At 39.0% G+C, this 23,026-nt stretch overlaps 2 protein-coding genes across 2 annotated transcripts in view; both read right to left on the reverse strand.

Moving 5' to 3' along the window:
• Positions 1–5,059, reverse strand: part of LOC134659279 (serine proteinase stubble) — a 60,388-nt gene extending 55,329 nt beyond the window's left edge. Inside the window, exon 1 of the mRNA XM_063514932.1 lies at positions 4,691–5,059. The gene's annotated coding sequence lies outside the window, so the exon portion shown is untranslated. The remainder of the gene's footprint in view (positions 1–4,690) is intronic.
• Positions 5,060–13,431: 8,372 nt separating this feature from the next.
• The window catches only part of LOC134659272 (uncharacterized), a 107,490-nt gene continuing 97,895 nt past the window's right edge, over positions 13,432–23,026 (reverse strand). The window contains exons 47-51 of the mRNA XM_063514923.1: positions 22,845–22,922; positions 20,171–20,295; positions 17,695–17,791; positions 16,470–16,613; positions 13,432–13,573 (exon numbers count right to left, since the gene is read on the reverse strand). Of these exons, the coding sequence (XP_063370993.1) occupies positions 13,432–13,573; positions 16,470–16,613; positions 17,695–17,791; positions 20,171–20,295; positions 22,845–22,922 (586 nt within the window). The remainder of the gene's footprint in view (positions 13,574–16,469; positions 16,614–17,694; positions 17,792–20,170; positions 20,296–22,844; positions 22,923–23,026) is intronic.

The raw sequence follows: 23,026 nt of genomic DNA on the forward strand, positions 1-23,026 counted from the left end.
GTTAAGATAATTTTAGCAATTAAAGTCAAAAAGTATGTATGAAACCAAAGGTCATTAACGGTCATTAACCAAAGGTCATTAACAGCGTTTATAAGAATGTAAAATGGCGAGGAGGCAGCTTTCTATCACCGCACCGCTCGCCATCGGCAGGGTGTTCATCCACACACCCTAGAACCTAAATGGTCGCGTACTGTGCGGTTTAAGAGGAATTTCCTCTCGCGGACGCTCCGGCTGTGGAATGAGCTCCCTTCCGAGGTTTTCCCGAGGGTACAGTATGGGGTTAAAAAAGGAGTGTACAGGTTTTTAAAAAGGTCGGCAACGCGCATGTAACACCTCTGGAGTTGCAGGCGTCATAGGCTACGGTGACTGCTTACCATCAGGCGGCCCGTATGTTTGTTTGCCACCGATGTGGTATAAAAAAAAGGAATAAAAAAAGAAATTATTTCTAACTTTTATAAGTTTCATGATATTCGGTACCGTTCGGAGTTTAGTGTTTATCCCTTTACGTGGAACATAGACTAGGAATCCTCTAGACTGAGTTTAGAGCAATTATTTCATGAAACCGATGCTGCCAAAAATACGGGGGTGCGGGGGGACGAGGTGAGCGAATCCCGTGCCGTGATTGGTCCGTTCAAAGACACGGACCAATCACGGCACGGGATTGACTCGAAGATGGAGTAAAACTACCGTATAAGTGGCAGAGGGGGTAGTGTTACTATGCTCAGTCTAGAGGATATCTTATCTGTGACGTGGAACAAGTTATACACCACACCACCAGCTGTACAGGCTCTCTTGATTCTTCAAAAACTGATAAGAAAGTTGCATTATATTCACATGTGAGGCAAAGTAATCAAATGCAACTTTTGAGTTGTTTCTTATGTTTGCTGGTAGAATTGGATTTTGAATAATAAATATTTAATAACATTCATTTTGAATCGATTTGCTTTGATTTTGTTTTGATATTTTACTGTTACTATTTTCCTTGTGTTGGTATGGTGAAAAATACCTATTGTGTTTCACCCTCGCAACAAGATTCAATTTTTAGATCATCTTGCTACGCTCTGGTTCAATTTTGGAATCTTTCGCTTGCTCGGGTATCCATATATTAGCACGAGAGGTTTAACAACAGCTTTGCCCCCTTGTAAAACAAATATTAACTACTTATTATCATTTCCGCTATTCGTTCGGTAATTGTTACCTAGTTGTTAGGAAATAATATATGATGACAAAAATGCCAATGCGTGCTTACGAACACTGCCTACCCCTATGTGATGCAAATCACATGTGCATTGTGTTGTAACTTCTTACGCATTTTTATCAGAAACGTTTGTTATCACAAACGTGCGGGTTCCGCACGGCTGGAAATTTGAAAAATTCCGATATAGCGAGGCAGTCGGCTCTATCAGCCGATCACGCCTAACGTTAGGTATCAGGGATGTTGCGGATGCCGATTTTTTGACATCCGCGGATGCGGATGTCAAGATAGAACCATAAAAAACGTCGAATATAACATTTTAGTAATTTTTATTTCAAAAAACCGGCCAAGTGCGAGTAGGACTCGCGTTCCAAGGATTCCGTACATGAAGTCCCACTCACGCTTGACTGCTCAAGTCTAATAGGTTTTTTGGTTAATGACTAAATTACCTAGCTGTCTAGCACTTACGCCGATGCTAAGACGTTCCTGTACCGACCTGTTCCACATCCGCATCCGCATCAAATCCGCATCGATTTTATGCGGATGCGGATGTTGAAAATAATGCGGAAGTTCCGCGGTTGCGGATGCGGATGCGGATATTCGCAACATCCCTGTTAGGGATACTGGAAAATCCAGGGTTATTAGCCCGCAGGGTTATTTGACTTCTGACGCTTCTGACATGAAATGAAACTTATTCTTCGGCGAGGCGAATGCTTTACCGTCTAAATAAGAGTAAGCTACAACTATAGCTTACACTGTTTATACGACAACGGTTTCACTCACTTGAATTTTTAGTCGCTATTGGCGACATGTTTCGGGCCCTTCGGGGGTCCATCTTCAGGCTCGAGTTGCAGTCGCCGCGAGCACTCGAGCCTGAAGATGGACCCCCGAAGGGCCCGAAACATGTCGCCAATAGCGACTAAAAATTCAGTGAGTGCAACCGTTGTCGTATAAACAGTTTAAAATATATAGCTTACACATCATAAATTACACATTTTCTAGTACCTATATATAAATTGTTTAGCTTGTACCAATGAAGTTGGGGCGTGATTTTTAATTAGGTATGGAATATAGCGGTCACATTGGTAATCGCATTTACATATATACGTCTAATATCTGGGAGACCGAGCTTTGCTCAAAAACATATAAAAACTCAAAAATGCGCGTTTTCCCAGAGATAAGACCTAGCTAGATCGATTGTTCGCCCCCGAAAACCCCCAAATAGTAAATTTCATCGAAATCGTTAGAGCCGTTTCCGAGATCCCCGAAATATATAGGTATATAAATAAAAATAAAATAAAAAAAAAACAAGAATTGCTCGTTTAAAGGTATTCGATTTTATGAAACTAGGTTATCGTCACCGACTTGAAGAGACCAATCAAGTTTCGATTAGGTTTCGATGACGTTCGTGGGCTTGGAGGATATAATCAAACGGAGACGCCATGTCTGTAATTTTCTGTACAAAACAGTCTGCCGATTTTTGCGGGGGAGGGGAACGTCAAATGTATGCGTAACGTAAAAATAGCCATGTCAGATAAACGTCAGTCCATACATTGTGTATGACCGTTGGCCGCCTATTTTCGACAGAGGGGAAAGCCTGTTAATGGCTACTCCGTTTAGTTGTATCCTCCAAGTTCGTGGGCGAGTTTAATAGAGATATGGTGACATATATAGATCTAATAATGTATTGTAATCATAACCCTCCTTTTTCTTTGCCGTAGTCGGGTAATAAAGTACCTAAAGTGACTTTTATTTCAATCGTTTTACAAGTTTCCATTAACACTGTATGAAAAACTGTCTAATATTTTTTAAACGACATTATTAACTAAGTACATAATAGGTACATCATTATTAAACATTTTTGTAACTATATATTTACACTTAGTCTTTAAATTTGAACCTTCTTTAAATATACATAAGTAGTAAGTTTGTTTTTGTTAATTTATCCTTTAGCATACCATTCCTGGTCAAAGACCATCCCTTTTTAACAAGCTTTTAATTAGGTCGACCTGTACGTAACTATGTAATGGAATCTTGCAAGTTAAATTTGATCCACTTCCCGGTTTCCGATTGAGCTGAAATTTTGCATACACATGTAAGTCGGGTCATAATGAAATATTATGGTACCATCGAGCTGATCTGATGATGGAGACAGTAGGTGGCCATAGGAACTCTGTGATGAAACAACGCAACCTAATTCTGTTAGGGGTTTTTAGAATTGTCTCGATGAGTATTAGTTGTCTGTCGTAAGAAAAATACAGTCAGCGATAAAAGCTTGTACCAAAAATGAAATTATTGCCTAAAACCCTAAAACTTATTTCTTTCACAACATGTCCACACCTATAGTTTTTGTTTTCCCACTATTCCGAATATATTCGTTTAAAAATACTTTTAAGTTAAAGTAAAGTAAAATGTCGTTTAAAGCCTTTTGTCTCTAATAAATGAGTCATTACTGCAACCGCAACAGACTGTCAAACAAAGCCACAATCTCACTTTCGCATAACTTAAATATTGGTGCCAATTATCTATGTCGCTCTTTGTTTTTCCTCCTTTCCTGTTGTATCATCCAAGCTACACAAAGCACTAAGCAACCTTATTGCAAAGGCTTAAGATTTATATTCAATTAACAGCTCTTTCAAAAGGATTCAAAATTCGAACCGACCTCGATTGACCGTTAGCACCGTTCTATAAATGTCAATCTTAAAATATGATTTGAATAAAATATTGAAAAAAAAGCGTGGACTTTCTTGTGGCACAAAATCGTGCAGGTTACATTCCGTACGGGACTGGTCATTTCTCTGACCTACATTCGAACAAGGCGCCGCCGCGATAGATATTTAAGATATTTCAACGATTTAAACTCATTTTAGCAGGTTTTATCTTAAAAAACATTAATTTAAACTTTTTGGCATCTTTGGCACTTGTTAGGCAGGTCCGCGGTTGTGTTTAAATTAAAAAGGTTGGAAGGTATTTTATGATAACGCAATCGGTAAAGATAAAATCCAATTTAAACGTATGCCAAAGCTCCCCAAGAAACAACTTAAAAGGGTTTTTTTATCACACGATCATTCGTTTAAAAATAGAACGCGTTCGGCCGACGTACAAAAAGTTTGTGAAACTTTTTAAGATTTGCAAATGTCACTGGAAATGCTTGTTTCTGCTGTATGTGTTGCTTTAAGCGTTCTCGGGTCTGCAGGAAGAGCAATAACCTATGATTGCAGGGCCGTTAGTCCTACAGTGACTGAGCAGCGGAAAAAACTGCAAGTCTTTCTAATTATAGTTTCATTTTATACAGAAGCAGATATGGTTTAATTTACAAGTAATCTAGTTAATTACTACACTTTAAACACAGCTTATAATTACTTATAACTTAAAGTTAATTTACTTAAAAGTAGATTAAACGGTGGAATTCCTTAATTTATGTGCGCGGTAAATTAAAGACCGTTAGCAAACTTAGGGTCAGCAACGGTGCATTGAAATCAATTTTATATTCACCTGTTTAAGTCACAATCACCATCTCATTATCACAATATTTACTTTTAAACTCAAAAGAGAACTTGAATGCTTGTAGTGTAAAGAACCTTTTTTTTTGACAGCCGGGAGCGCGCGAGTTTGTTTTTTAAAGTTTTTTTTTAATCGAGACGCGGACGTTGCCGCAGTGCCTTGACCGCGACGCGACTAAGGCCTAACTGAACATCTTTGGCCGTACTTCCCTTGATGACTTTCCACAGTTACTTTTCGCTCCGCTGCACTGATTCTTTAAGCTTTAGTAAAAGGAAAGCTTGTAGCTTGTAAACAAGGTTTTTGAGAAAGTTCTGTTGGGTTTTTTTGATGGGCAATCAAATTACCGTTTAGTTTAAAAAGTAACGAAAGCCTTATGTTTTTATTAGAACTATGGCGTCTTGTTAATTAATTAAGTATAGATTGGTTATCTTTTAGAGTGTATAATTACAATTATTGACTCATTTCTTGAAGGGTTCTATTGAACCTGCAATTAAGTGAAAGTAGTTATTTATTGGTACTCGTAGTTTGGGCTTATTTCTCAAGATATAGATTTGGGAGACATTTTCAGTAAGAATCAAACGAAAGCCAACTATGGAACTAGTGATAAAGTGATAAGTATAACTTCTGAGTTAACAGCTTCCTGTATATTTTTCACTAAAATTAATGGCTTTGGGGAAATAATCGGCTTTGTGGTTTCTAGGGTTTCCTACCCAAAGGGTAAAAAGAAAAACGGGGCCCTATTACTAAGTCTCCGCTGTCCGTCTGTCTGTCACCAGGCTGTAACTCATGAACCGCGGTAGCTAGACAGTTGAAAATTTCACAGATGATGTATTTCTGTTGCCGCTATACGAGTAACAACAAATATACGAGTATAGGACTAAAAACCAAATAAAATAAATATTTAAGTGGGGCTGGATTTTTTTTGCGTAGCAGTTAGTAGTAACTCTTTATTATACAAAAACACATATTAGAAGTAACATAGGTTTAGGAAAAGCAAGTATAATGGCAAACGTATCCCTTTGGGGGATCTCTTCCAGTTAACCTTTGACCAGACCTTCCAGTAATCTGAAAATGCACCAGGTAATTCAGATTATTTGGAGCACTGTAACTCACACTTTACTATCTCCACAATTCTGCAGCCGACTGTACGACAGTATTTAATTTGACAATAGCGCCATCTCGTGGCAATAGTGAAAACTACATGCCGCCATAGCGTTTAGTGTAAATAACGTCGGCTGATAGATGGCGGTAGTCTTGCTTCGCGTCATTCGTCGGTACAGTCGAGTTCACAAACATATTTACAAGCAAAAGAAATTTATTTTGTACGTAGTTATGTGTTTAACCTTTTCCACGCCGTGTCAAACACAAAAGCTGTCACTCAGACGCCACATCATTGAAGTGTCAAAACTGAAGTTGAACTTTATGTATATGCACGTAGGTCGATGTTGCTGTGGTCTGTTACCGATTAATCGGTCTTTGGCGTTGAACCTACGGTGCGGATATTGAGATTGAGATATTTATTTATAAAATCATAAATAATTTTACACGTCACAAAGCTATATACATAATTATCAATTTATCACTAGATTAAATAATATCATTTTTGGACATCGGCAGTTATATATCGGTCATTGGCGTCCAAAAGGTTAACAAAATATATGCCTACATGCATTTTATCCTCGTATTCGAGATGAAAAGTAGTGTTTAACTCGAGTGAAAGGCAACATTTCATCCCTTGGTTAACAATCTACTATTTGAACTCGACCATACAACGCTTTTGTATCTGAATTGTATACCAACAGGCGTATTAGGCTGCCTTTCCACTGAGGAGGGATGAGAGGACTCGTGCGGGAATCAACTAATAGCATTGGTTCTCTTCTGCACTCCGCTCGATGTGGAAAGGCAGCCTTATGGATAAATAGAGCCATGATGTACCGTCGGAAAAGTTTAAACAATTGTGAAATTTCCATATTGAAAAATTTCGGACACTGCCCATATGTTTGTATGGTGATCGAAATTTTCCGTTTCCAACATGAAAGTTTCCTTAATTTCCTGTTTCTTTCTGAAATTTCCGATAATTTTCATCAACTTTCTTGAAACTTTCCACAACTAGTAGAGCTTGAGTGTTTTATGTGTACAAAAGGGATGTTAACCAATCAAACCAAACGAGAGTGCTTCCAAAATTATTTATTTTATTCGTATATAATTTATATATTCATTTATAGTTAAAACCAACCGATACACACAACATAACACATTCGTACCTATCATACACTTCGGACTGTTCACCAAATTATGTTTTTGACAGGTGCCGACTGTCAACTTGACATTAGGGTATTTGACTACAAGTCAAATAAGTTTTTTTTCGAGCTGTCAAAACGATTTTGCTACTATGGAATTTATATGAAACACTAGCATGTGACGTCACAATCAAATAACCTACTTTTAGTTTTATACGGGTTTTAAAATAGAAATTGTGTCCAAAAATAACTGCTGTCTACGTTTCTCTATTAATCATCTGCTTTATTTCATGCATGGTGTAAAATTATTTTAAATATAGTCAAATACCCTTTTGACATCTTTTGACACTATAGGACCGGTGTGAAACTACATAGTACAGTTGGCAACACTTATTAGGTTAAGCTCACTTTGCATCGACTAAGATATAACAAAGTGTGGCTGTGTCGTTATAAACGTCATATTTTCATAGCAATAATGACATTTCCACACTTTGCCATAGTAAGTGGTATGCAAAGTTAGCTTGGTTCGACTCTATTAAGTGTAAAATTTTAGTTTCAAAACATTGGGTCCTATAGCGACACTAGCGCCATTAGCAAAACAATTTTTTTGTAAAAAATAAAAACTTTAGGTACAGTTGTTATAGGTTTTAAGTACATGCATTAAAAAAACAAGTGTGCTTTAAAATTACTATTTCATTGTAAATACAAATATTGCAAATAGTTTCGTATTTTACTCACTACGAGCGCTAGTGTCGCCCGAATCCCGTCATTAAAAATCGACCTTACACACTGGCAGTAGAGTTGAGATTACAATACATATCTTGGCATAGGTATAAATAAACTAGACATTTCAAATTTGGAATATGGAACATAGAAAAAAATAAAACGGGCAGTGCATATAGATGTTTTTATAGGTTTTTTTTAGGGTGAGTTACCAATACCATAGAGAAATAAGTAAGACAAGAGTGCTCACTCCATACATCAGTTCAGACTATTAATTTCAGTGTCTACATCTAGCATCGAGTAGCAGAACTATCAGTACTGCTACATCTATTGTCAAGTAGCAGTACTGATAGTTCCGCTACTCGATGCTAGATGCTAATAGTCTTTTTGGTACTAAAACTGATGTATGGAGTGAGCAATCTTATGTATTTTTTTCTCTATGCCAATACCTATAAAAAAATCAACATACACAACTATTGTGACTTTATTGTAAGACATTACTCAAAGATATTTTTACCATATCAATTAAATTATTGTTTCATTGGCACAATACACCTCTGGAGTTGCAGGCGTCCATAGGCTACGGTGACTGCTTATCATCAGGCGGCCCGTATGCTTGTTTGCCACCGATGTTGTATAAACAATACACATATATCTTCATTAAAAAAAAAAACATCTCTGAGAAATGCCGCATTCGCCAAAAGAATAGTGTTTAAGTAAATACTTATTGTAAATGTATTTGTTGTACAGTCGCCATCAAATATATCGGAGCGGCCAAGGTACTCAAAAATATCTGAACACGCACTCTAACGCCTTGATAATAGAGGCGTGTTCAGATATTTGTGAACGCCTGGGCCGCTTCGATATATCTGATGGCGACTGTATGATGACCAATTTGATATGGAGTTCTTTATACAATCCCATACATTTTTCATACATACAAGGTCAAAAGGAAAACCTATATAAGTACAAAATTTAGACCGGCTCAAAGTTAAATGGGGACGTAAATAAATAACTTCTAAAAATAAATTAAAAATAAATCAAAATGACTATTAGTTGCATTTTTTACAAATAAAAGACGTTGGAACAAAATGTCAGTGCTGTCAATGGGGAAGCATCTATCTCACTCTAATTAGGTAAGGTAGAAAGAGAGGGATGCTTGTATCCCATTAAAGACTAACTAGCGGCTCTAGGCCTATTATTGCCAAAATGACATGAAATTAAAAAAAATTGACAGTAAAAAGTCCGACTTTATTCAAAATTGTCATGATTTTGACTGAAAGTGCTTTACAAAATACTAAGAATTAGAAAGTAAGAAAATAACTTTTTTTGAAGAACACTGTTAAAACGCTTGAAAAATAAATCTTTTAAGAACCCTTATTGACATATGAAATTGAAATTCACAATAAGTTCAACATTAATTGTAAATAAATAAATATTGACAGTACATTAACTAACAGATTTTAATAAATTCACGATTAGTAAAACACACTTGAATCCTAAATTACAGCCATTTAAAAAAAAGTTTTTTTTTTGTAAGAAATGTAGTAAATGGCCTGTACCATTACCACCAGTTTAGCACTAACATAAACGCCATCGAGAACGTAATTTACTTTCTATGCATCTCGCTCGTACTCGCATATTAGTGCAAGCGAGATGTATAGAAAGTAAATTACGTTCTCGAAAGCGTTTATATCAGTTTTGACACTGTCAATAATTCATGGTACGGGCTCTGGGGTCCGTTTCTGAAAAGCTTGTAACTTGTAATACAAGTGGAAGTCCCTTTCTAACAAATGCCGTCAAAAAGTGACATCCGCTTGTATTACCAGTTACAAGCTATTGAGTAACAGGCCCCTGCTATCCTCATATGTCGTATTTTCCAAAAAAAAAAAAAAAACACAACATATCCATATATATGTTAATCAATATACTGTCAATATCGCATTCAAAAATAAATCGATAGCTACAGTCCCGCTACCTTTACAGTCCTGACACACTTTGACAGATTCTGTCATAAGTTAGGCCTTGCCTACGCTACCGCGGAGAACTGTCAAACTGTAATGTCAAATTATAAATGACAGATGCATACATGATTCCAGTTCCAAGGGCTTGGGACGGCCATCACAGTACAGTCATCAGATATATCGGAGCGGCCAAGGTGTTCACAATATCTGAACACGCACTCCTTGACAATAGAGGCGTGTTCAGATATTTGTGCGCACATTGGCCGCTCCGATGTATTTGAAGGGGACTGTACAATTTATGACTTTGAAACGTAAAATTAAGAACTGAAATCATGTCATATTATAAAAACATGTGTATTTAAAGTTGTTGTAAACTAAACATGTTTTCGAGCCATTAATTAATAATTGAATGAATTTATTGTGAAATAAATTATTAAATAATATTAAAGACCACGTTTCTAAGAACGTTTGTGCTTACAGCCAAATGTCCAAAGTTTTTATCAAAAAGACGTTAAACAGAAATGACGAAAAAAAAACGGCCGCCTTTTTAAAATGTTAAGTAGTCCGAATATATTCAGTAAAACCAGGCCGCGTAGCCAATCGCTCCGTAGCAATCGAAACGCAACTGTCACTTTCGCACTAATATAGAAGAGTGATAGAGATACACATAGCGTATCGTTGTCGAAGGGATAGCGATTGTCAACTTAGCTAGGCCGGCAGAGTAGCCACCACATTGGAAATTTCGATGTGCTGTCGTATCTGCCTCTCTTTCACTCTTACTTATTCGAGCGATAGACAGGTAAATGGGTTAATCAACTTTTTCTTGTCACAAGTTGCTGGTCTCCTGAGTCACTCTTAAAATTCTAGGTTTTTCGTATTTAAATGAACCAAACTTGCATTTTATGGTAGTTATAAGACCTTTCCATGATGGGACATCTACTGAGCATGTTAGTAGAACACGGTACGGCAGTTCTTCTAACAATCTATGCTACTATTGTCTCCTCGCTGATGGGACAGAATAACAAGAAATAGTTGTGTGTAGTGGGTGGTTTGAAAATGTGATGTCTACCCCAAACTTTTTCATACACTTTTCGTCGGGTAGTTGCACAAATCTCTGTTTTGACATTTTGCTGGGACATCAGTTAGCCGCGACCATGACCAGTGAAACCTGTGTCGAAACGTCGGTATATAAAGGTAATTGAATAAATTTCGCGTTAGACCCGTCTATAAATGGATGGTGTTTAGCAAAAATGAGTCATCCCACATCCATTTTTCAATGAAATGTCAACTTTAAGCGTCAATTGTTTGAGTTGACATCTTATTGAAAAATTAATGTGGGTTGACACATTATTGCTTAACAGTATCCAAATGTGAGTAGAAATAGTTGATTGACCCAAATACACAAAGTTGTTTGCGGTATTAGCCCTGTTTGAAAAAGTTGGGGCAGTTCCCCCGCAGTCCATAGCCCAACTAAAGTACACCTCCCCTATCCTATCCCTATACTAATAATTATTTACTGCCTACCGCGAAATTTCAAATAGACAACTTTTACTTTTTATTTTATTTTTTACACATCCATTAACATAGACTAGGAATCCTCTAGACGGAGTTTAGAGCAATTATTTCATGAAACCGATGCTGCCAAAAATACGGGGGTGCGGGGGACGGGAGCCCGTACCATGAGTCGCTGACAGTGTCAAAACTGACATTTACGCTATCGAGAACGTAATTTACTTTCTATACATCTCGCTCGTACTCGCATATTAGTGCAAACGAGATGTATAGAAAGTAAATTACGTTCTCGATGGCGTTTAATATGTCAGTGCCAAACTGATGGTAGCCGTACTGGTGAGCGAGTCCCGTGCCGTGATTGGTCCGTTCAAAGACACGGACGTCACACAAATACACTTTGGGCCGTATTCGGATTTTAAACTAGATATCTATTAGACATCAAGATATGTCAGTGTCAAACAAGTGTCAAAATTGACGTTTTTGTTTGAAGAAACGTCACTTTTGATACTTGTTTGACACTGACATATCTTGGTGATGTCTAATAAATATCTAATATTTGACGGATACGTCAAGTTCGAATATGGCTGTTTGACTCGAAAATGGAGTAAAACTACCGTATATTTGTGGCAGAGGGGCAGCGCTACTATATGCTCAGTCTGGAGGATGTCTTGTCTGTGTCCATTAATTAATTACATTTACACCTTCCTAAGAGACTGGCCACCGAGAAATATCCATTCAAATATCCAACGTACTTATTAAAAAAAATACCCAACGGGTAAATACTGGTTCGATGCAAAGCGCAAAATAAAAAAAAAGTTCGAACGACATTCAATACTCTATCTTCTCTATGCTTAAAAATAGAACTCTATTTAATACTTTTTTAATCTATACTTATTAGTCACTAGTATGTACAGGCAGCTACATATTAAATACACTCAACAACGTTTACGTGTGTGCGTTGCTTTATAGAATAATCACAATTTCTCTTCTATGAGATTCTTGAGGTCCGTACGAATTCGTGACCTGTGTTCGTGTGTTTAGAATCCAATTTCGTTTGGAATGTTTCTCGTCGTACTTATTAGAATATAAAAGGTCACTGAACTCATTAAAATTAACACTCATTTCAAACTTCTGCAGACTTAAATCTCGTACCTTTACTTAGGCAACTCAGCAAGCTTCGTTGCCTAAACACGGTACTCGACTGAAAAGCTCTCCATTATATCACGATTGTATAAAATACTATTTTAATTCTATACAGCGGTATGAATGCAATGATTTAAATACAGTCATCATAACAAGTAAATTTTCACAATTACATTATTGCAAAAAAACTCAAATATACTCTTGTCATCGTTTTAAACAAACGTGTTATTAGTTAATTACAATAGTTCAATAACCTTTTTTTTTTCTTTTTTTTTTTATATTGAATATTGTCAGAGCCTTATAATAGTCATAAATCAGTTAGTATTAGTTATAGGTTCATATTGTTAACCTAGGCTATACTTGCTTATTCTTAGTCGCTTTGCCGCGATCTGCCAGCACCCCTAGCATGACTGGCGCGACAATATAGTCTAGTCTATCTCGCCGCGAGATACCGTCGCGCCAATCATGTACTAGTCCGGCAGGATAATCATTTTAATGATGGTATAGCTAGTTTCATCCATCAATATTGGCAGGTCGCTATTTTAACAATAAAGTTTAAAAAAATACGCCACACCGCAAAAAGGTCTTGGTAGTAATTTAATCGTCACAATTCCTGTAGTTAGATATAAAATAGGCTGGTGGGTCGAACAAACCAGGCCCCGTAGCCAACATGCCAATCGCTAACGCTCCGTAGCGAACGAAACGCATCTGTCACTGTCACACTAATATGGAAGATCACAAAGCGGTTCGATAGCGAAGCGCAAGCGATTGTCACCTTGGCCGGCTTAGCGGTTGTCAGTCACAACCCGTCGTCCGTCGCGGGTGGCGTTTTAAATAGATAGACATGGTTGTAGGATACATCGCAGTACGAGCCTTTTTAAAAAACGACGCGACGAAATCGCGGAGTGAGCCTCGCCTGACGATTTTTTTAAATAGACGATTTTAGTGTTCCACTGCTGGGCAAAGGCCTCTCCCCTAGATCTCCACAACCCCCGTTGTTGTGCTTTTTCCGGCCTGTTATTGATGAAGGCGTCTAAGTCGTCCCGCCATCTCTGCCTGGGCCTGCCACGTCCGCACTTTTTTGCGGTATCCACTTGGTGGCTATACTAGCCCACCTAACTGGATGCATGACACCTGACGGTTGTGATATTTATATCTGCGCCCAGCGCGAGTCGAAGAACTCCCTCATGTTGTGTCCGGCTCGGCCGACCGGGCTGTAGTCCTCGTTAAACACTTCACAGTTGCTGAATATAAGCCGGACGTCCGATGCGAACTCCTCTTTACATTTGTACCTGTGGGGATGATTAGAGTATTTAATATGCGTAAACTAGTATTTAGCCCGGAACAGAGACTTCGAGACAAGACACATCAATTTCTCTAAGTCTAAATAAAAATTGTATTCATATCTACTATGTTTCTGACAAATTTCATGAACTACATATGTATAAATAAATATTATAGGACATTCTTACACAGATGGACTAAGTCCCACAGTAAGCTCAAGAAGGCTTGTGTTTTGGGTACTCAGACAACGATATATATAATATACAAAAACATAGAAAACCCCCAAGAATCAGCAACAAATATCTGTGCTCATCACACAAATCAATGTCCTTGCCGGGAATCGAACCCAGGACCGAACCTTCACAGGCAGTCACTACCCACTAGGCCAGACCGGTCGTCAAAATACTCGATGTGTAACAGAACGTACAAGCATTAAAAGTCGACTCTAATACCTCACTTCGCTTTGTCGAAAATGTAGATATTTGCAAGTATTCCTTTCTAATGTTTGGCTTAGTCAACAGCGCTGGTGGCCTAGCGGTAAGAGCGCGCGACTTGCAATCCGGAGGTCGCGGGTTCAAACCCCGGCTCGTACCAATGAGTTTTTCGGAACTTATCTACGAAATATCATTTGATATTTTTACCAGTCGCTTTTCGGTGAAGGAAAACATCGTGAGGAAACCGGACTAATCCCAATACGGGCCTAGTTTACCCTCTGGGTTGGAAGGTCAGATGGTAGTCGCTTTCGTAAAAACTAGTGCCCACGCCAATTACTGGGATTAGTTTCCAAGCGGACCCCAGGCTCCTATGAGCCGTGGCAAAATGCTGGGACAACGCGAGGAAGATGATGATGATTTTTGGCTTAGACAAAGAATATATTTCTTACTAATCGTCAGAGGTTTTATGGACACATTCAGTCACCAAAACCTACGATGTATTGATCTCCAATCAATGGAGGATGCAGGTAAAATAGGAAATATGCATCAGTACAAACAGCAACTCTTAACTGTCCATCGGTGGACCTTATGCCCTTTGTAATAAGGTTTACTATCAGTTAACAGTGTGGGCGATCAACACCCTAAAGAGGCAACAGGAGTGGTCATTTCTCCATACAAACGTACTCGACTGTTTCCTCCGTGGGTTTTGAAGCTAGAGCAATGATTTTTTCAACACAGATTAATATTGTCAATATCTGTGTTCTATTGTCGTTTGATATTTTTGTTTTTTAAGGCGCTGGAGCCCTTCAAAAATGGCCAAAATGGCCTAATTGACTATGCCGCAATGAGAGGCGTGGTATTGAAAACTGATATCAATTAGCCAAAAAAGCAAAACGGCCCGACACAGATAATTTCATAATCATTTAGATTTCCTTTGGTTACGATTGGTTAAGTTTTGGAGGAGGAAACAGTCGAGGACGAAACCTCGATTTTTGAGATTTTTACGCAGGATTTTACGCCTTGTCCTTACGAGTGGCGGCTGAAAAGTTCGCGGCCTTAGAAAAAAAATGAAAGAGAGTATTAAAATAAATGTTTTTATTTTTCAATATAGTCCCCATGGAGTGACAAGCACTTTTCGCTTCGAGCAAACAATGCTTTAATCCCGCCAAAAAAATAATCTTTTTCCTTCGCTTCAAAATGGCTCTCTACCGCAGCCTTGATCTGATTGTCATCGGCAAACCGGCGACCACGTAAGTCTTTTTTCAAATTTGAAAAAAGGAAATAGTCGCTCGGAGCCAGGTCTGGACTGTAGGGTGGATGATTGATTTCTCCAAAACCAGTGTCTTTTAGTGCCTGCCTAGCAACACGGGAAGTGTGAACTGGTGCGTTGTCCTGTAAAAACAACACTCCATGGCTAAGTTTCCCACGTCGCTTCTGGACGACTGCGTCACGTGCTTGAATCAATAAATTTGCATAATAATGACCGTTCATTGTGGTCCCTTTTGGCAAATAATCAACTAATAAAACTCCTTCACTGTCCCAAAACACGGTCGCCGTAAGCTTTGAAGCTGACTTTTCCACTTTAAATTTCTTTGGTGCCCTCTCGCCCTTTTTTAACCATTGCATAGACTCTTGTTTTGATTCTGGATCGTATTGGCGAACCCACGTTTCATCTAGGGCTACGATTTGGTTGCAAATTTCGTCAAGATTCCCTTCAGCTAGATCCAAAAATTCTTTGCAACTTTTACGTCGCCGTTCTTTGTCAAGCGGTGTCAGCATTTTTGGTACCCAGCGCGCAGTAATTTTTTTCATGTGTAAACGTTCATGTAAAATGTGTCCTACCCTTTCTTTACTAATTTGTAGTTCCTCCGCTATCTGCCAGATTTTAATTCTTCTGTCAGCCAGAACACATTTCTCCACTTTTTCAACATTTTCGTCAGTGACCACCGTGACAGGCCGCCCTTGGCGGGGGTCATCTTCACAGCTTTCTCGTCCTTGTTGAAATAAACGAGCCCATTCTTTTATCATAGTGTACGAAGGGCTTAAATGATGGAGAGTATCCGTCATATCATCAAAAATCTCTTTAGGCGATTTTCCTTTTTTTACAAGATACTTAATAACCGCGCGGTGTTCAAATTTGTCAAAATTTCCGCATTCGACAGACATTGTTAAGTATATCCGCGCACAGAACGAAAAACGAATATTTTTTTTTTAATGGCGGCAATATTTAAACTGCCAAAGAGACGGGGGAAAAGTAGCAGTTTTTTTTTTAATTTTTCTTTTTTTTCTAGCTTAGGCCGCGAATATTTCAGCCGCCTCTCCTATCACACTAGATTTAGGATCCGCTTCCGGGAATATTTACCTAAAATATTTAAATCTCAGCTCCTGTTTCGTCCTAACTGTCCATAGGACCTTATGCCGTTTGTAATAAGCTTTACTATAAGTTAACAGTATGGGCGATGGTACTAACGTGTTGTCTTGCAGTTTCTTCTTGATGGTGGACAGGTCCATGGGGCACTTGATCACCTTCTTGTACTGCGGGAACAGTTTGGTGTTGACGGGCAGCAGGAACGGCCACGCGTGCTCGTGGCATTCCATCTCGTACAGTAAGTTCCTGGAAACAGTGGAAGATTGGTAAAAACAGTGGAACGTTGTTGAAAACAGTGGAACGTTGTTAAAAACAGTGGAACGTTGTTAAAAATAGTGGAAGATTGTTATAACAGTGGAAGATAGTCAAAAACAGTGGAAGGTTGGTAAAAACAGTGGAACGTTGTTACAAACAGTGGAAGGTTGGTAAAAACAGTGGAACGTTGTTACAAACAGTGGAAGATTGTTAAAAACAGTGGAGGATAGTAAAAAACAGTGGAAGATGGTTAAAAACAGTGGAAGGTTGTTACAAACAGTGGAAGATTGTTACAAACAGTGGAAGATAGTCAAAAACAGTGGTAGATAGTTAAAAACAGTGGAAGATTGTTAAAAACCGTGGAAGATAGTCAAAAACAGTGGAAGACTGTTAATAACAGTGGAAGATTGTTAAAAACAGGTGAAGATTGTTAAAAACAGTGGAGGATAGTTAAAAACAGCGGAAGATTGTTACAAACAGTGGAAGGTAGTTAAAACCAGTGGAAGATTGTTAACAACAGTGGAAGATTGTTAACAACAGTGGAAGGTTGTTAAGCAAGAGTTAAACGTTGTATTGCTCCCAAGATATTCTAACGCTTGAACGAAGCCAATAATTTAAATGTGACTTGCTTTCACCAGAGTTAAAAACTTTCATTCCAACTGTAAAACAATGCAATGGTGATATGGCTAAAAAAGGCGTCGATGAAAAAGGATTGTGCATAAAGTAGTTTGTAAAACTCGCGCGGCTAGAAGATGTTGATGACAATTTTAAGTGTGCCTCCAGAACTACAAGTGCATGCGATATTACGTTGGACATATTTTAAGAATCTATTTATTTATACCTCGTGCCGCCCAATGTACAGATGTACACTCAGTTGCGATGGAATGTCAACCTTAATTAAAAACAAAGTAGGTCGCATTTCATTTGTCTCGCAAAATTTTCGAACAAATGAAATTCAACCTAATTGAAAGTACAACAAGCTTTCTAACTTCCTTGGCTATAATTTTGTATGTTGGGCGGCACAAGGATAAGTTAAATTGAGACTAACTTGAGAGTTAACTTGTTGACTTACTTGCAAAACTGCAGTTCTTTCTGCAGTTTCTTCGTGTTGTGCTTCTCTTTCTTCGCGCGAGACAGCAGCGGCACGTTCTCTGCGTCCGGCTCTTTTCCTGCACAAAAACTGTTCATCAAGTGTATGAACCAACAGCTAAGTACATTCTTAAGAGACAATCGGTGCCGCATTAAGCATAAGAGCAGTAAGGCCCTTCTCTCACGAGACTATTCAAAAGCTACGCGACTGAGATGCAAACCATGATCGCCTACTGGTATGCTACTCGTTTCCGCACACGGTGCTACGCAAATTAGACTATTTTGTATAATTTGCGGAACAACATTCGTATAGTTTGTAGCTTTCTAATAGAGCCCGAAGGCTAATCCTATTGTCTATTGTTAAGTAAAACCGCTCGTGCCACGTGCCGCAACCACCTGCATAAAAAATCGGTACTTCGGTTACTGAGTGCCGGCGAGTCGAACGCTACAGAACCAGTCTAAAATGTGTCATCGAGATGCGTAACAAAGGCGCGTTATCGGAGAGCGCACCTACACTGGTTTTTTGAGCGTTGGACTAGCCCGCGCTCAGGTGCCAAATAGAATAATTAGGACCCTTTTTTGCAGGTAAGTAGCACGTGCGGTTTTACTGAACAATAGACAATAGGATAAGCCTTCGGGGTCTACTAGAAAGCTACAAACTATACGACAATGTCTAGTGACTCCAGCGATGAAGACAATTCTTCTCTATTCTCAATTCTTTATTCGTCCAATTATTGTGTATACATTTAATTGAAATAAAAATATAATTCCTGACCTGTCAAATTGATTTTTTTTCCAATCTCAAGCCACGCCTTTTCTGTCACATCTTTTCTCACATAATCAGGCAGTTTATAATTATATAAACATGGTTATTTTCCACCTCTTGAACGAAATTTATATTAAAAACTTGTTCCGCCGCCATCTTGAGTATACAACGCGTATACGATTCGAGTCGCGTGCGACCAGCAAGACAGTAGCGTGCGACTGATATCAAACGCGTCGTCGACGCGTCTCGTCGTGTGCGAAACGTAGGAAATAAATATGGCGGGCGGCACAAATCGCTTGAGAGTAGCCTCGTGAGAGAAGGGCCTAACTCATTTTGAAATGTCATTCAATTGTATACCTTGTATTTGTACGATATGTTCTACAGTTGAAAGATATTTCAAAATGAGTTACTGCTCTTATTCTTAGCGCGGCAGATCGGTGGTCGTTATGTCTTTGCAGTAAGGTTTAAATTGTAAGATAATTGTGTGGACGATCGATGGAACATTATGTAGGTACTGCTATGCAAAAAGAAAAAAATATAAAAGCAATGTCCTCGTCCTCATGCTATCTGCCAAGTGAAAATGAACTTTCCTAGTTTCACAATAAAGTGTGAATTATAAAAAAACTGTTCACGCCCTAGATTTCAAGTGAAAATGATCTTTATAAGATTTACAATAAGATCGAAAATATAACAAGCCGTTCGTACCGTCCACATTGTCAGTCTCGTGTTGTAGGGCTCCGTTCCCGCCGACGTATTGTAAGGCGCGCCGCTTTTGTAAGGTCGTCAGGCTAGAGTTCAAATGAAAATGAACCTTCTCACATTCACAGTAAGATCTAAATTAGAACAAACCTGCTAAAACCGTCTGCCTATCATTTGTTTGCGTCATTCCCTGGTACTCTCAGGCTGGAGTCTAAACCAAATTGAATTTTCACCCATTCACAATAAGATCTAAATTCAAACCGTACCGTCCACATTGTCAGTCTCGTGTTGTAGGGCTCCGTTCCCGCCGACGTATTGTAAGGCTAAAGTTCAAATGAAAATGAACCTTCTCACATTCACAGTAAGATCTAAATTAGAACAAACCTGCTAAAACCGTCTGCCTTTCATTTGTTTGCGTCATTCCCTAGTACTCTCAGGCTGGAGTCTAAACCAAATTGAACTTTCTCCCATTCACAATAAGATCTAAATTCAAACCGTACCGTCCACATTGTCAGTCTCGTGTTGTGGGGCTCCGTTCCCGCCGACGTATTGTAAGGCTAAAGTTCAAATGAAAATGAACCTTCTCACATTCACAGTAAGATCTAAATTAGAACAAACGTGCTTTAACCGTCTGCCTGTTATTTGTTTGCGTCATTCCCGGGTACTCTCAGGCTAGAGTCTAAACCAAATTGGACTTTCTCCCATTCACAATAAGATCTAAATTCAAATCGTACCGTCCACATTGTCAGTGTCGTGTTGTAGCGCCCCGTTCCCGCCCACGTATTGTAAGGCGCGCCGCTTTTGTAAGGTCGTCAGGCTAGAGTTCAAATGAAAATGAACCTTCTCACATTCACAGTAAGATCTAAATTAGAACAAACCTGCTAAAACCGTCTGCCTTTCATTTGTTTGCGTCATTCCCTGGTACTCTCAGGCTAGAGTCTAAACCAAATTGAACTTTCTCCCATTCACAATAAGATCTAAATTCAAACCGTACCGTCCACATTGTCAGTGTCGTGTTGTAGCGCCCCGTTCCCGCCCACGTATTGTAAGGCGCGTCGTTTTTCTGGGGGAGGTTCGTCTTCGGGCAAATCTGGTGGTACTGTAACATTATACAAATACCTAGCTTAGGTTTTGAACAGTACCGAAAATAAGTGTGAAAATATTTCCATTCCTTTTCTACAAATCTCATGTTAAAAGTGCCTTTTCAATACAGAGGGTCCTTTAGTTTCAAGTGCAATAAGGACATTTCCATGTGAAATTACGATATAAATTCTGATAATTTTAAATTGAAACTATAGTGTAGGGAAAAGAGTCGTTTTGTTTTATCTGAAAACTGAACGGAACAAAACAAATGCAACTTTGTTCCAATTGAATATGATTTAAGTTTCACCGAACTGTATAAGTAATGTAGGTAAGACCTTGAGCGTTAGGAGGAAAAAAATTACACAAAAGGAGCTTCACCTAAACCTAAACAATATAACTGGTAGAGAAAAGGGTAAAAGCACAGAATAAATAATAGTACTAGGTACAGAAGATTCACTCTCTAACAAAACGCGTCTATTACAACAGATATGACCGCTAGGTGGCGCAAACGCGAGCAAGCGTCAGTTCCGTAGCGGTGCGCGGCAACTACTATGGCTACACCAAAATTAGTGCGGGCCGCATGTACAGTCACGAGCTTTAATTTGGGACCCATTTCCATTAAATGTAGTTAGAACATTCGTAATGCAATAAGGTTGAAACTTTAGTTCGATGGTGTTGAAATGTCAAATTTAAAAGTCATAGCGAATCGACACTTGAAATGATAACCTCTTTGAAAAAAGTGATCACTCCGGTTTTATAATCTGTTTAAAGTGACATTTTCAAAAATATTATTTCACAGATTGACGTAATTGAGGTATCAGCGTAATTCGTCCCATTCGTTTTTCGTTCATTTCTTATGTCCGTCTCATTCTGTGTTCGTCACTAATTCTTTATTCGTCTCGATCGCTATATGTCCCTATCGTCTTAAGTACAATTATGTAACCTGTCTCTTTCTTAACAAGTCTTTTTCGTTTTTCGTCACGGTCTTCCTAGGACTCATTCTTTCTTATTCCCTTTCGATTTTTGTCTCATTCACTTATTCGTCTCATTTTTTTTCATGCATTCGTTATTAGTCACATTCGTGATTAGTCTCACTCATTTTCAGTCTAATTCTAAGTTCGTTACATTCGTTTTGCGTCTCGGTCACTATTTGTAACTATCTTTTTCCGTCAATCTTATTTTTTTTAAATTATATCTTATTGACCCGAGTGATCGTCATAATTTCATGTAATTTCGTAGTAGTCTGACATTTAAATAGCAACTAAGACCTACTAGTACGGGACGATTAGCGAACGTGCCCAAAAAAGAACGGAACGAGTTACCATTAAAGACAAAAAAAGAGTGAGACGAATAACGAAAGTGACTAAAGATAAAGTGCGAATGATACCAAAAAAGAGAGACACAAACAAAGACATAGTCCTAGGAAGACCGTGACCAAAAACGAAAAAGACTTGTTAAGAAAGAGACAGGTTACATAATTGTGATTAAGACGATAGGGACATATAGCGATCGAGACGAATAAAGAATGAGTGACGAACACAGAATGAGACGGACATAAGAAATGAACGAAAAACGAATGGGACGAATTACGCTGATACCGTAATTGAGTGGTTGTCCTAGAAACGTAAACGTAAGTAAATGTCGATGGTAAATATTATGTCAATGAATTATGACACTGCGTTATATAAAATATTAGCTCTAAATAGCGTCAGTTTGCTACACGATATTCAACCTTAGGTGGGTCCCAAATTAAAGGACGTGACTGTACTTGTAGGTACATGTAGCGATGCGACGAAATGGCGGAGTGAGCCACGCCTGGTATAGTTTGTAGCTTTCTAGTAGACCCCGAAGGCTTATCCTATTGTCTATTGTTCAGTAAAACCGCACGTGCTACTTACCTGCAAAAAAGGGACCTAATTATTCTATTTGGCACCTGAGCGCGGGCTAGTCCAACGCTCAAAAAACCAGTGTAGGTGCGCTCTCCGATAACGCGCCTTTGTTACGCATCTCGATGACACATTTTAGACTGGTTCTGTAGCGTTCGACTCGCCGGCACTCAGTAACCGAAGTACCGATTTTTTATGCAGGTGGTTGTGGCACGTGGCACGAGCGGTTTTTCTTAACAATAGACAATAGGATTAAAAGCGCTGGTGGCCTAGCGGTAAGAGCGTGCGACTTTCAATCCGGAGGTCGCGGGTTCGAACCCCGGCTCGTACCAATGCGTTTTTCGAAACTTATGTACGAAATATCATTTGATATTTACCAGTCGCTTTTCGGTGAAGGAAAACATCGTGAGGAAACCGGACTAATCCAAATACGGGCCTAGTTTACCCTCTGGGTTGGAAGGTCAGATGGCAGTCGCTTTCGTAAAAACTAGTGCCCACGCCAATTACTGGGATTAGTTGCCAAGCGGACCCCAGGCTCCCATGAGCCGTGGCAAAAATGCCGGGACAACGCGAGGAAGATGATGAGACAATAGGATTAGCCTTCGGGGTCTATTAGAAAGCTACAAACTATAAAAGCGACATCTTCCAGGCAACCTGTGTGGGGGCTCACCTGGCGGCTGGGGCTGGGGCGGGGGGGGCGGGTGCTCGGGCTCGGGCGCCGCGTCGCCGCCCGGGTCCTCCGCCAGCGTGGACGTCGACGCGTGCGACGGCGCCGGACTGACAATAAAACACCTTTTCTCAAAAATGGACGGCAAAGTCGACGTTGCCGGTTAAAAAATAGGTCGCGAAGTGCGTAGTTTATGGTCATTCAAAAAATTAAA

Source organism: Cydia amplana, chromosome 24 (assembly GCF_948474715.1).
Source record: "Cydia amplana chromosome 24, ilCydAmpl1.1, whole genome shotgun sequence".
Classification (NCBI taxonomy): domain Eukaryota; kingdom Metazoa; phylum Arthropoda; class Insecta; order Lepidoptera; family Tortricidae; genus Cydia; species Cydia amplana.